This window comes from Malaclemys terrapin, chromosome 1, assembly GCF_027887155.1.
Source record: "Malaclemys terrapin pileata isolate rMalTer1 chromosome 1, rMalTer1.hap1, whole genome shotgun sequence".
NCBI classification, from domain to species: Eukaryota; Metazoa; Chordata; order Testudines; family Emydidae; genus Malaclemys; species Malaclemys terrapin.
In genome coordinates, this window is record NC_071505.1 from 60,252,568 (window position 1) to 60,268,484 (window position 15,917).

General features: G+C 38.5%; 1 protein-coding gene across 4 annotated transcripts in view; it reads right to left on the reverse strand.

Annotated features, from left to right (window-relative positions):
• The window catches only part of TAFA2 (TAFA chemokine like family member 2), a 307,424-nt gene that overhangs the window by 75,102 nt on the left and 216,405 nt on the right, over nucleotides 1–15,917 (reverse strand). For all 4 annotated transcript variants that reach the window (XR_008444688.1, XM_054025292.1, XM_054025276.1 and 1 more), the window contains exon 2: nucleotides 1,364–1,470. Coding sequence is in view for 3 of the 4 variants with exons in the window: in XM_054025292.1 (XP_053881267.1) it covers nucleotides 1,364–1,469 (106 nt within the window). In the remaining variant the exon portion in view is untranslated. The remainder of the gene's footprint in view (nucleotides 1–1,363; nucleotides 1,471–15,917) is intronic.

Genomic DNA, 15,917 nt, shown 5'->3' on the forward strand with positions numbered 1-15,917 from the left:
TTAATACAAGGATCTTTCAGCAACAGTAACAATCACATTTCAGCACAGTTTAAACTGGATTTTGGCTGAATCAGGAGCTAACACAACCATATGAAGTTTTGAACATAGCTCCAACAAGGCATGACCCCAGCTTCAATGGTTTGCTGAACCACGTCAGAATTTCTTTTGGCCACAACTACATTTAAAACTAAAGAAATTGGGTGGAAAATGTCTTTGCATCCTAAAATATTCAATCAATTATGAAGGAAAATATATCCACAGAGCAAACAAAAAACAAAAACAAAAATCTGACTGCTAGATATAGGTAATATTTTATCATGGAATCCTCTTCACACAAAAATCATTATAAAAATAAACTTTAATATAGAAATGTAATGATTTCCCTACTACTTAACTCATAACTCTCAGTGACACTCATCTCCCACACTTCGTTTACTCATGCCTTCCTAGTTTATTCTGAACTGGAATCAGAAGACAAATTGCCAATGTGCAGACACTGCACGGGGAGATGTGAACTTCAAAATCATATTGTACTGCAAAGGCTGCACTTGGCTTCTGAAGTTCTATTTGATTATGGAAAGAACAGGAAGTTGTCTCACATTAATTCATAAGTAAAGGGAAGTGGTTCCTTGGATTGGGGCCCCAGCCATAAAAAAGGAATAAAAAAGAAGAGATATTTATAAGCTGCCAGGAACTGTCAAGCCTTATCTATATATAGATTAGAGGCTAGAACTGCCAGAAGGAAAGGAGGCTGATATAGCCAAAGTTACTAGAAATGCTGTTACAACACCAGTGTCCAAGTGCTAGCATGCACAGGGAGAGTGGGAAACTGGAAAACAGGAGTCTCCCCCAGCTTTATTATTATTATTATTATTATTATTATTGAGGAAATAGACAATAATGTTCAGTGCACACTCTCCAGGAAGTTGCTCTTATCAGATAATTTGCATGCAATAGCAGAATACATGGTACTGAAGATTGTTTTTTATGAGGTTAATTTCAAGAACTCATCTACAGCACATTCTCTCTGATGTATCTATTTTTATGAAGGAAGCTTCTTTATGCGTTTACTCAATTTTTCAACTTTACCATCTTAGATAACAAAATGACAGAATAGTTGCTAAAGTCAGACATTCACAACAATTGAATTAGAATACTTAAATTCACATGGGAGTAATCCTCAAGAAATTAAAATATCCCTGCTCATTGAAAACTTCTCTCAACACTGATTTGTGGACTAGCTACCTTGAGAAGCAAATCAGCATAGAAAAAGTGACACGGGGCCAATAAGCTGGACAATTCTGAGTCTTTTGATGGAGGTTACATGTTCTACAATAAACTCAAATAGAGCAGAATTTCTTACCTTTGTGGTGGTTTGCCCCAGATGCTAATTTCCCCCACAGTGTTACAACAAATATTATTATTAGCAGTTTTCCTTTTGTTGCTTTCTGTAAGTATCTCTTATTCATCCTGAAAATAAAGATAAAAGTGTTTAAACATTTTTTCTTTTTACCATTGTAAACTGAATTTGATGCTTGTAAAAGGTGCTTGATTGACCACCCTGAAGTCTGAATCCTTTGAGCCATAGAAAAGGCCCAGCATGGACTCCATCAATGTAATCTTCCCCTCCCTTCCCTGCCAATATTTCCCCTTCCTGATACAGAAGGACCATAGGACTCAGAGAATATTTGAGCCCTGTACCAGATGGACATCATTGGAGCCCCTCCAACAGAGAAGCCTCCCAAGGGAAGGCATCAATAGAAACCCAGCCAATTCTCCCCAGTGTGAATTCACGCTGGGGTGCAGCAGGTCTTGCCGGAGCAGGCCTCGCCATCTGCATCATCATGAATTAGCCAAGCTTGATTTGGCCCTCTGACTCTACTGCAATGATATTTCGTGTATGGCTTTAAGGCCACCTGCAACTCTTTGAAGCCCTGCATACAAGTCAGGATGATGGATTTGATCAGAGTACCAGCAAATGCAGCACCCCCACCACATGAGAAGTCTCCATGGTGCTTGATACACGCGAGGCAGTAGCTGAAGGGCTTAGCCAAACACATGGGATTCACCAATATCATTCCTTGTCTATGCCAATGGACAAGAATAGACAGGAGATACTGTATCAGAGAAAGTTGCAGAAAGTCACAAAGTAATTGAAACGTGAGATACTGATGTTGCATTAAGCAACAGAGGGTCCTGTGGCACCTTTAAGACTAACAGAAGTATTGGGAGCATAAGCTTTCGTGGGTAAGAACCTCACTTCTTCAGATGCAAATAATGGAAATCTCCAGAGGCAGGAAATCTCCTACCTGCTTCTGGAGATTTCCATTATTCGCATCTGAAGAAGTGAGGTTCTTACCCACGAAAGCTTATGCTCCCAATACTTCTGTTAGTCTTAAAGGTGCCACAGGACCCTCTGTTGCTTTTTACAGATTTAGACTAACACAGCTACCCCTCTGATACTTGATGTTGCATTGTGATTCATTCATTGTGACTTTACAGCAGTACCTGATGGCACTGAGACACGATGATGAAATGCAAGGTTGAGCATTGATTATATCAGTGCAACTCCAGGCAAAGTAGGTCGCCAGGTGCCAAAGAACAAGCATAGTAGCGCTGGCTCTAGGGCTAGAGAATTAAAGTTCTGCAGAAGGTGGTGAGATGCATTATAATGAAACCTGCTCTCGCTTTTCGCTCTCCATGGAAGACCCCTAGAGAGCTGGCTAAGAAACATTTCTGCAGGATGGTCATATTTCTGCTGATAGGTCAAGAGGACAATGATGCCTATTCCATACCATTTACATTGAAAAAGCTGCAAACTTGACCATTTTAATAAAATTATTACTATTTGACAATGCCTGGCACTAGGCTGCCTTTTGCTTCAGAGCAGAAAAATCTGTACTGCTTCAGTACTGTTGTGCAATTTCTACAGTTCTCCCCTATTGCATTCGTAAGAAGCCAATATTAAAAAGACTCTACCCTCTTTCTCTCTCGCTCTGTTCATGCACAGCACTACCCTGACAACCACAAGTGCTATGAAAAAGCAGTCTATGCTGTCAGTCAGAATTAAGCATTAGATGGTTAAGTTCCATATCTATTTCCTCTTAAGAGCAATCCCAATTTCTTCAGTTTCTCCATACCGCTGCACAGGTCTCTCCATACGAGGACCCTGCACATTAGTGTTGCTCTTTAACAGAAGTAACATATTTACTATACAAGGTGTGTTCCTCTGGGGTGTGTAGGGGAGTAACACAGAGCTAGGGGAGTGCAATATCCAGTGAATAGCTAATAGCTTGTGCACCTGAACGTCTAACTGATTAATAATCTTAGTAGCAATCACACTACGCTATGAACCACACTGCATTTCTGACATCAGTTTGCTCCTATTTGCACTGATGTTCCTGTTCTTTCGGAATGCTACTTGTTTATTCGCCATCGGCTACAGGTTTCTGAAGTGCCCAGAACTGAAGGGAAATTAATTATTTGTCATTCTAAAAAAAGAATTAAAAAATGTAAACAAAGATATATGTTCACAATGTTGATTTATAGCCATCTATGTGAACAGTAGAGAAATTACTTCTTTCACTCCCAGTCCTCCACCGCACCTGTTGGGATGCTGGTGCCAATCAAAATTCCATTAAATTGAAGTCTACCTCCCATCCACACCAAGCCTCACTCTAAGGGGATTTGAACCATTAAGCCAAGTGGGGTCTAATGCTACCCGCCTCCCCGTCCCTGCATTCTCTGATGTTGCCAGATCCTCTCCACTTGCTCTGCAGGCGGCAGACACAGAGCTAGGACTTGAGAAAATAGCAACAGAGAGAGGCAAAGAGGAGGGGGAAAACCAGTCTGGCTGTAAACAGGAGCCCCTCATGGCAGGTAACAGGAGGAGAAGGTTAAAAAGACACACGCCTTCCCTGCTGCTAGCCTTGCACGTGGGACTGTGATGACCTAGAAATCGTCAGCCCCGTTGACCTACCAATCCCCAAAAAGGGCCGTCCTGCACACACACACAAAGAATTTTCAGCTTTGACATATTAACTAAGTGGCAACTCCCCTGTCATGCTAACAATGACAAGGCTGGAACGAAGCTAGTGCAGGGCAAGGACAATATGGGACATGGCTCAGGCAAGGCTGGAGCAGAAGCAAGCTGGGAGTCTTTGGAGCCTGGTGCACTGCAAGGCAGCAGGAAGGTTTTTGGCCTGGTAGCTCTGTTGCTCACTGGAAGCAGGAGCTGCTGACTGGGGAAACAGCCTGAGAGGCTTGGCTGACCAAGCCCTCTCAGAAAGGAGAAGAGCACATTATTTTCTGTTTTTCTTTTTTCCCTTGCCTTCCAAAGGCCTTGGACTTCACCTTCTGTGGGTTGCGGAAGTATACGGACTTTTTGTTTGGACTACTTTTACATGCACCCACCCCCATAAGGCACCCCCACAGATATCTAGCTATGCTTTGGATTCTGAGACAAGAGCGGCACCCACCCTCTTTCCACAAGGCTGCCAGAGAGATATATCTACTACAAGAATACTGGCTCTCTATTTCTTGAGAACAGCCAGAATGCTACTGGCAGTATTCATGTGCTTACAGAAATAACATATACCCACCTAGACACTGCCAAGGACAACAGACCAGAGCAGCAAACACAGGTTATTGTGAAAGGGATAGTTCTGAGAAAAGGTGATCATCTATTCAGACAATCTTGAGAGGTTAGTTAACGACTTAGACATCTTGAACCCGATTCTAGGTATGTCTGTGTGTAGTTTTTTTATCATCATCATTTGGCTGTATTAGTCTGTGATGGTTACTTTTGGTTATATATTTGTTTTCCAAAACAGCCTAAGGTGCAACATGAAGTAGCCAATGGAGCCAGAAAATATTGACCGCAGCCTTGAAACAGGGCTATTAACCTTTTTGTAACTCTGACCAAGTCAGGTGATTGGGTCCCAGAAGTAAAAATCAGTCCATTACCAATACTTCTATTTGTCACACTGTTGTTATATACTAACATAATAGGCTATGTCAATAGAAAAAAAGAGGTCTGAAAAAGTTATTTGCAAACTTTATGAGGGAAGATGCAGAACTACATAAACAAACTGCAGCTATTAACCTGAACAGTTTTTCCTCTTAGGCACTCTCCTGCTTTATTCTTTTTCTGAGACCCCTTTCAGAAACCATGGTACCATCTACTGCCAGACTCCAGTGATGTTGTGTTATATCAGCTAGAAATTCAAAAACCAGAACATCAAGTTTACAGGAAAACTTGAAATTTCAAGATCAATTTCATTCTGAAATGGAATTAAATTTCAAAATTCCACGTGAAAGAAAGTATTAATTGTTTCTAATTGAAAGCTGCTGACAGGAACATTTTCAACATTTTTTTAATTAGAAACAATGCAGTCTCAACATGTCAACCAAGAAAATGAATAGTAAGAATGGCCCTTTTGAGTTTATTTTTCAGAGCATCAGTAGGCAGGGGAAGGGAAGCATGGGCTGTCCCTAGACTCCAGGCACATACCCAACTGAAACAAAAAAGAAACATCAACAACATAACCCTCTTCGACAGTGGGAGGGTGGGAGATGATTGCACTGTGACCAGTTCTTCACTAACACCGTTATCTGATGAATACTGGTATTAATTTGCCGCACTTGATTTAAAATAAATATTTCCACTAATATGTACACCAGTAGCACACTAACACACCATACTATGGCCCAATCCTAGAACACCTTAAGTAATTGTGCTAGAAGTATCTTAGCAGTTGCATGTCTTTTTCTCAGGGTGCAAATCGAGCTAAGACTGCACAGGGAATCTCGAGAACATGGTATTGTCTCTAGAATCTCTGAGGTTGGTCTCCACAGCTCATCAAAGAAGTTGTCATGAGAACATACAAACTTGTGTAGAAATAGAGTCGGTGGCCCTCTCCACTGCTTCATAACCTGATGGGGCCCATCAGAAGATGGATGTGGCAAACCTGTGTGAGTACCCTGGAAATGCTCCTAATACCTGGGTGAGTAATTGATGTCTTCAGCTCCTTTCTGGCATTCACAAGCTCACAAGTTTTCCTTTTGCTCAGCCCATTCTGGTGAATTCAGGATCAAGAACCCTTCTAACAACTCACAAGTAAAGGGCTATCACCTGGGAATTACAGCATCTTCTAGCCATGTAGGCCAGTATTAAATTGTCCTGGGTTTCCTATTGTAAGTGAAGTGCAACCATATGCAATCCTTACTGCAGCAAAAGAATATAAGAAAATAATAACTTTATTTTTTTTCCCTTTTAACAGCTTAAATAGAAAAAAAAGATCTCTATCCACTTCTCTCATTAATAGTCATTTACATAACCTGGCATCCATGAAGCATCTTAATATTACTTAGTTCATGTTTCACACACCTGTAAATTTTCAGTGCCTTTCAGATCCAGCTGCCTTTTGAAGACAAGTCCCTTTTTCATGCCCTGAGGATGTCACATGTCCTAAGTACACACTGAGAATGTTTACACATAGAAGAAACGTGTCTGCTTCCCCATTAAACGCTGATTTAGTGTTCAAGAATTAAAATCTTCCACTGACAGCATATTACAGACCAGAATTCTCTTAAAATAGTGACTGTAAAAGAAAAAGTATTTGCTATTTCTAAAAAGTCCTAGATGACCAGTAGGAATGGCCCTGGGGCTTAAGTTCTTGTACACAAACAATGCAGCAGTTTAAATTACGTTCTGCATTATGTTGACTCTTACATTATTTATTAGCAGTGCAGCTTTATTCAGCCTTTCTTCTGTAAACTAATGCAGATTTAAAAGTGTCCCTCTGGTAACTAAGGTCACTTTGTAAAAGTAACACCTGTGTGACCCCTATGTGTTTGAATATATATATATAAATTCCCTCTATGCCATTCCTGTCATGTTTGCTCAGTGAACAAATAATTTGCCACTCTCATTACTTCAGGTACAAGGTAGCTTGTGAAAATCAATCTTCTTTCTGCTTCATACATCACAGCCTATAACAGACACAAAGTGCATTCTGATTCTGAAATGAAGCTGGGAAAAAATACAGGTCTATTCTCGTAAGCTACTTTGTTTGATCTAGATGGGTAAGAAAAGAAAGAAAATGGGCACTTAGCTTGGTAAAACTAGGAAACGTAGCACGGGAGTCACAGAGGAAATCTCAATATACAAAGCAAGGTATTGTTTTTGCAAAGTGATCCTTTACCAGAGGGATACTTTTATAGTAGAAAGAACAAGTACCTGTAGGGTGTTTAGTGCACTGCCATTCAGAAATATCTTATTCAGAAATGGTTAAAACACTGCTGGCTCATCTGTATAAGCTCTGTGAACATGGTTACCATCAGTCTAGCTGCACAAGTGACAGCAACACAGAACTTATAGAGACACTTCCATAAAGAAAACATGAAAAAAATTAGCAGGCTATTAAGAGCCGGATACATGACAACAACCCTTTTCAAGACAGCATTTAAGTATGTGCTTAAATGTAAGTAAGTACTTAAATCATATCGGGACAATGGGTCTTCAGTAAATATTTAATGTTAAGCATGTGCTGTCCACAAGAGGGATTGATTTAAGCATGTGCTTAAATGCTTTCCTGAATTAGAGCATAAGAGAGTAAGCACTAGTGAGAACAAGCAGGTATGAAAAACACAGAAAATGCAGAAATTCCAAATATTGAAGAAATAAAATGTGAAAACACGCAACTTCTAAAACAACTATCTTAGCATAGTTCAATTAATTGCCCAATAACTGGTATACAAGAGATATGAGTAAATACAAGTAATGATATGTGCCCACGGTATCTCAGACTGCTTGGGTGTGCTATTTACATTTATAGTACTGTACTGAAAATCTGATAAACATGGTCCTTTAAAATTTCCAAAAAAATTCACTTTTTACACCTGACTCTACAACTTTAACAGGAATCTCATAGCTAAAACCTCCTGGTGATCCACAGAAATTTGTGGGGAAGTTTTTTTTTTCCTAACAAGATATTTCGAGTTGTGCTGATACTGCCTTTACAATTGATATGATACTGATGAACGGCCTTCTTTCTTGACCACTATCAACATTCCTCTCCAGTGCTTCCAAATTAACACCAGTTCTTTATGGACATGACTGATTGCAATTTTCAACCTCATAAATTTTCAGACATGACACCTAACCAAAAGCAATAAAGAAAACAGAGAAGAGTAAACAAAAAGTGTACTGTCATTCCAGCCAGCTGCAACTCAGACAACACAAATTTAATTGTGTGTTTAATCGCTCTTTTCCATATCAGTTCAGCAAGCCATGCAAAGTAATGTTTCATCTGACATAGCAATGCTGTTTCATTACAGAACATCCAGACAACAAAGCTCTAGTTATATATATGGAGGGTCTTGTGGGGGTAGGGAGTGAATTCATTCTGTACCCTTATAAGTAAAAAAAATCAAAATATAAAATTAACGCTACTGGTTCTAGCCTCATAGTACATCCAAGCTTTTATTGTATTGTACTTATAAGTACCTAACATAAAGCATTACAAAATATTTACGTATCTACAGTACTCAACATGTTTAATTTGGCCATTGATTTTCCAGACTCTTGTATAATAAGCTCTCACAGTTAAGCATTCAGCATTAGAAAATGCTTAGGCTCCAATTCACATAATTTTCTCTGATATTATTATGCCATTTTAAACTCTTTCGATCTCAATTTCTGTGCTTTAGGGATTTTAGGTTGTAGAGGGTACTATTCACTTAATCATCACTGCAATAGTATTTGCTTTTATCTTTCACTTGATCCTTTTGCAGATGGTTATTTAAATTTTCTTTATTCATATCTTCCTAAACCTTCGAAGGATGAACTGGAGAAAAAGGAAAATGGCTCACTGGGCTTTGAATAACATGTCTCATTGCGACTTGAAACTCTAAGTCTTTTGTGATTTCATAAAGGCCACAGCAGTGGCAGAGTTAAGCTTTCAGAGGAGATGTTAATGTCTTCATCATTGTTAATATGTTTCCCTTTTGTACGTTTCTGATTTGTTCCAAAACCATAAACCATAAACAGATAAACTATAAACAGATCTGTTATGATACTGTTACTTTTAGGTCATTACAAAAAAGTACCCACATATTTCTGTGAGATATCTTACATGAAGAAAAAAAGACAGATGGTCTCCACTAATAACCTGATATGTACACACCACAGTGTTAGGTTCCTTTGAAATTATACAAAAATAAATAATGTCACACACTAGTTTTACTTGACAATTTGAGTACTTTCAGATATTTTTTTGGTGACTGCAACTAGAACTATTACCTTTTTATGCTTGCCTTACCACATCATTCAGATCTTGCCTATAACTAGCACAGTTGGCCAAACTTTTTCGATTGAAATATTCTTTCAGTGTAAAATGCAGCTTTGGTGCTACTGAAACATTTTGTGAATTTGTTTAGATTTTGCTGGCTTGTTTAGATTGAAAACAAACCTAGAAAAAAATCAAAATGTCTTGATTTTTTCAATTCAAAATAAATTTTCATTTCAAAATTCCATTTAATTTTATTTTTAATATAAAAAATTAAAAATGCTGGAAATCAAAATGAAATGTTTTCTTCCATGTCAAACAAAATGTATCATTCATTCCAAAAGGATTTTAAATAAGGTTTTGAAAAAATCCTGTTTTCAATTCAACACAAAATGATTTTTTTTTTAAATTTGGAATTCCCAGAGAACCAAAAACCCCCATTATTCTCACAGCTCTAATAGCTAAAGCCTTGTCTTATTTCATGATCCCTCTTTGCTTCACCAATAAAACCAATCTCAATGCCCTCTCTATTTCCTTCTCCCACTCACCCTCTGCCACCCATGCAGCCCCTTATAATGGACACACTTTCAAACCTGTTCAACATGCCATCTTCCTTGCCTCTTCAAAATCTCCTAAAGGCCCATTTCTGTAATGTCAACCACAAATGAATTAATATTAGAGCTGGTCCCATAGGAAATTCTGACATTTTGAAATTTTCTTTCGACCCGAGTCATTTTGATAATGTTGAAATATTATAATACACACATGTATAATGTAAGATTAACATTAATGAAAAGTTTTTTAAAAGTTAAAAAAATAAGAGTCAAACCAAAGCAAACTGAAACAAGCAAGAAAGTCAAAACAAAATACTTTATTTCAATTCAAATCATTTCAAAATTTTTACATACAAAATTTCATCAAAATTGACACAGGCCCATGAAATATTTCAATGAAATAGCATTTTCCGATTAAAAACTCTTTTGCTGAAAATTCCCCAACCAATTCTAGTTAATACATTTAGATATTAAAATTACATATATTTCAGAACCATCAAGACGCGTGTATGCCTGAACCAAGTAATCACATGCCTTTATTATGGTACTAGTGTCCTGCCTCTCCCCTTCCTGGCCTTTTATTATCTTTAGCTGCAGTGTCATGTCTGATTTTAAACTGAAAGCTTTTCTGAGCAGGTACTGTGTCTACACTGGTTTCTGTAAAATACCCCACACATTTCAGGATGCTCAAAACTAACAATTGTTCAAGAATCCCTATGTTTTGAGCAGGACACATTAAGCAGGAAATCTTAAGACCAAATAACATTCAAATATCTACATGGTGGTAATATAGTGACAGAACTCTACCAACCTGAGCTATGATTCTAGCATTTAAAATCTCAGTTTAAGCAAGTCGAATTTATCATTCCAATTTAACAAAAGACAAAATTAAAAACCATATGTACAGATAAATCAGCTAAGACCTTGTTTGTAATAAGATATCACTGAAAAAGCCAGCCAGCTATCATTTTTGGTTAGATCTGATTGATCGGGACAACTATGCTTTCTCTTATCCTTTCATTTCTTTAAAATATGCCTCCAATTCCCATTCTGTAATGTTTAAGATGACCCCAAGAGATAGTTATCTTGTGTCTGTGAGATCATTCATTACTAAGATAGCTTTGTACCTTTCTTTGCTGAATTAGAGCAATGCAATTGAACGTGGGTGGTTATTCAGTTATTAACACTCCCTCAGTTTGTTTATAACTCACTCCCTTTTCCATCACTCTTGTTTCAAATTGAAAATCTTTCTATTCTCACCAAGGATTTTTTTTCGCCCCTTGCTAGCAATGACATCATGGAAACACGGCACCCAGGAAACAGTAGAAACACACACAAACAACAAGATGGGCAGGTATGTTGTTTTCCTAAAGAGGCCACCCACAGAAAACACAAGCTCTTCACTTGCAGGAATTAATTAAAATTGTTTAAGATAAGACCAGAAAAAACAATAGGATTTAAGTTTGAAATAAAGGTACTGAAAGAGTGAGCTCTCATAGATTTAAATTCAGACAGCTCTGTTCCCATCCATAATCTGTTTCACACCACTTTAAGGAAGCAATTTTTAGACTTTTACACCTTTTCAATTAGTGATGATAAAGCTACATGTGCGGCTACAATTCTGCTAAATGATCTTTCCTGACTAAAGATTAAATTCTGCTCTTCTGAAGATCTTTGTCCTTCATAGCAACATTTTGGTAGGTCTCTGTTTGTAACTGGGGCAGCAGAGGAACTTATATTCAATTCTGCTCTCTTTTTCACGAGGATTAGAACTGTCAACAGATATGTGCACTTTTGCCAAATGCAATAATTGTTGAACTCCTCTGTTTTCATACATGACTCCCATGAATTTTTGGTCACACTTTCAATTAGGAGTATGTTTTTCAAAAGCAAATGGCGGTATGGCAAAATTACTGAACATTCCAAAACTGGTCTCATGCTCTCGTGACTAAAGTAGCTGTAGCAATACACATTACATTGGTATCACCAGGGAGCTGCTAGAGTAGAGGGTGTCAGAAGACAACAAGGTCAGGCTGCCCCACCTAGACCCAGCACATGGCCCCAGTGGACCATTTATCACTGCTCCAGGGGGACTGCATTGAGCGGAAGCTCTCCCAACTCTAATGGGGGTGGGGGAAGAAAGAGAAAGATGGGCTAGACTCCCCCAGCTACCCCATAGATCCACCATAAGGTGTTAACACACTCCTCCTTGGTAAACAGCCTTCTCCTGCTGCCAGCTAAAATTGTCAAGTCCTATAAGCTCAAGTACTAGCAGCCTGTACTGCAGTGCTGCCAGGTCAGGATTCAACCATCCTGGAGATTCGTGATGCAGAGCGGGTTGTTTGTTACAGCTGCACATAACAGGATTTGGTTTTACCTTTTTCTTTAAAAACAAAAAACAAAACTAGGAAATTACACACAAAAAGCCTTTGTTAAAAGAATGTTATTTAGGTTGCAAAACCAATCACTCAAAAAGTTCAGATATACCAGATAATTCAGGATCTGGTGCGTGCTCATCATAATAATACAGTCTTTAATTAAAAAGAACAGGAGTACTTGTGGCACTTTAGAGACTAACAAATTTATTAGAGCATAAGCTTTCGTGGGCTACAGCCCACTTCTTCCACTTCTTCCGAAGAAGTGGGCTGTAGCCCACGAAAGCTTATGCTCTAATAAATTTGTTAGTCTCTAAAGTGCCACAAGTACTCCTGTTCTTTTTGCGGATACAGACTAACACGGCTGCTACTCTGAAACCAGTCTTTAATTAGTGATCATGTGCTATTTTTCATACAAGACCCCTTCCTCTTTCAGTGCTCAGAATACACACTTAAAGAGGACCTTTGGGGGAATTATGGTTGAATAGGCAGTCTTAAAATTGGCATTTCCTAACTTTTAAGTGTTTGACTTTGTAACTGGAATAATTTTTTAACATATTTGTGTGTGTATAATAAACACAATGAATTCTCAAATCAACAGCATAACTATACACCAGAGTTATCAATACAGCAGTATTGCAGCATGTTCTAGTAGGGCTGTCAATGAAGTGAAAGGCATTATTACACATTTTTTGTCTGTGCATAGTACCTCACCTCTGGCACAGAATGTAATACAACAGTTTCCTGAAAATCGTGCTATATGCCACAAGATCCTGCAATCTTCTCTCTCTGTGTCCCCTCCGACAGCATTCTGAAACAGTTACGAATATATATTAATAATCAGCTGCAATTGAAAAGACTGCATGAAAGGATCAGAGTAATCCATGCACTGAATTTCTAGGAACAGGGACAGATCCTAACAGTCAGGATTTGCATGAGGAGACTGAGTGGGGTGGTTAAAGTGTCAGACTGAAACCCATCTCCCTTCTTCCTTGTAACTTCACTGAATTTTCTAACATCTCTTCTATCTATAACTCGTTTTTTTCAGGAATGGCAGCAGCCCTGGAAGTTAATTATTAGCTCTGGTGCCCTAACTTTCATCTAGGGCTCTGTCACAGTGCCTGCCCTAGCAATTATGAGAGTTGAAAATTGTGGCATTGGGACCCAAGCCAAAGGGCAGAAAGATGTGCTGGGGTCCCCGATAGGTTTAAAAAGGGTTTGTCTGAGGAGAACAGAGCTCTGGGAACTGGTGAGGTAGAGAAGATGAGTTCTCTGAAAATTATAAATACCACCAAAAAGTGAGTGATTCAAGCTCTTAACACTACAAATAGCAAAGTATCTGTGCCATCCTCAATTTGTATTTGTCCTCATCCTTATTGACTGCTGGATCCAAAGTCCTCCAAGAAGTGTCACACAAATTTTCTACTTACTGTATGTTACACTTGGCTCTCTGATTTAGCTGCAAAGGTCCCTACTGATATCAACTCTAAAGGAGCATAAACACATATGTTTTTTTAAAGTCAGTTCTAATTTACATTTCCTAAAGACAATATAAGGCTCTCTCCTTTCTGACTTGGGATGAGAAAAACTTAAGAGATCCCATGCAAAAAGGAGCACAGGGTTTGCACGGGAAAGAACTGTGTATAAAACAGCATTTCCCTGTTGTGCAGCTGCCACAATATATTTATGAATTATTACAATGGGTTGGGCTATATTTTATTCAAACAGGTGAGTAGAACAGGCACCCTTCATTATATACAGCAATTGAACATGTGCAAGACTAGTAAGGCTACATTTGGAGACAGCTAAATAGTCTTGAGCCAGTCAATGGTCTCTGAGTGTTCAAGCCTTAATTTAGAAAAATATAAAAAACGATTAAGCTCCTTTATGGAACCCAGGTAGCTGAAACAGGTGGCAGTCTCCACCCAAAACATAGGCTCATGTCATTGCCCAAAACACAGGTACATACAAGGCATATGTGGGGAGAGATGTTTCACTGGGTATAATTTTAGTTGAGGGATATGTATGAAAGAGAGAAGCAGTGAGAAACACCACAGAAACAGACACAGAGGAGGAGCATCAAGGAAACACCCTGAACAAGCACTGGAAGTGTGGCTCTGAGAAAAACCCAGAGAGCTTTTTGGGCAGAGTGCTGGCTGAAAGATGCTTGGAACTCTGAACTAAAAAACTATCTTCTGTTGTGTGATTCCTCCTGTGCTCAGGAAAACAGAACTTTGGACATTTTTTTTTTTTTTTGGTAAGCAAACAGGATTGTATCAAAGATACCTAGTTCCATCCATCATCAATTTCTCCTCTTAATGGAAACAACCCACAGAACCCCAAATTTTTATTAACTGATCAGGACAAAAAGTGCACTTCTAGAGTCTTTTTGATCAGGGAACCTTATAAATACCTTGCCTACAGTAATTAATGCTCATAAGAACCTTTTGAGGGAAGGGGGGAAAACTATCTGCATTTACCCATGGAGAAGCTGAAGCAAAAGAGAGGCTGCTTAATACCTGTAGCTGCTATTGAAATCAGTGGGAGCTTCAGGTACTCAGCACCTCTGAAAACTAGATCATAGGTGACTTGCTCACATTAACACAGGAATTCCTTAAAATAATTAACATCAGAAACCAGACCTTCTGACTCCCACTTTCACGCTTTAACCCCTTTGTTCCTAACAAGACACCATAGCACAACAGAGGGGTGGCCTGGCCACTTGAAGGAATCAGGGAACAGTTACCCTCTGCGGTACAGTCCTATCACCAACGACCATAATTTACACTACGAAGTGCAGCATATGTGTCTCAACATTCTCCAACACAGAGTGAATCTCTTCAGGTAAGTTCTCCCTTTCTATCTCTTTTTACACAGAAACTGATGATACAAGTTTCTCTGCCAGTTTCTAATATTCTTACTCACAGTGAGTAGCACTTTACTCTACAAGAGCCCAACTGATGGAGGAAGGTTCAATTTATTATAAAGTTATCAGCATCTGGTCCTGTCCTGACTCCATATCTGTCCTTTTCAGACAGTATAATAAGCGGGAAAAATACATATTTTAGTTAAGCCATCCAGTTGAGGATCCACCATCCCAAAAGTTTATGATGGGTGGATTCACACTTTTAGAAGAATGGCAGAATATTGTAGGCTATAAGGTAGGCATCGAGGCTGCTATCAAAGGTAGCTTAACAACAGGTTACACTTTTCAGAGAGATGCAGTAGGATGAAAAGTGAGAACTGAGCCCAAGTACCTTTCTATAAATATGTTTCACAGAATAAAGGCCACAGTTACTCTAAAGCCCCTTTGTCCCACTTTGGCAGTGTAAAGGGCCCTTAAAATGGGAGTAAATTAGTATATATTAGAATCTTGCCCAAAATTTGGGTGTGTTCTTTAATAAAGCTTCGGCTGAGAAAATTTTCAGATGTTACCACATTTACACAGGATTAACTGCTTCTAATAATCTTTATATTTGCATTTTTATTGAAGCTCAATGGAACAAAAATCTTATTTACATTCATTTGTATTTGTTTATTAAAGAAGCTTATTTTTTTTTATCAATCACATATCACTGACATTAGACACAAGGCTGTCTAGGATTCTATGTATTTTGTTTCAGGCAAAGTGGATTGTATCCAGTGTCTGTTATACTAGAGATTAGACAGGGTTATTTTTGAATTTTCAATGTTTCATT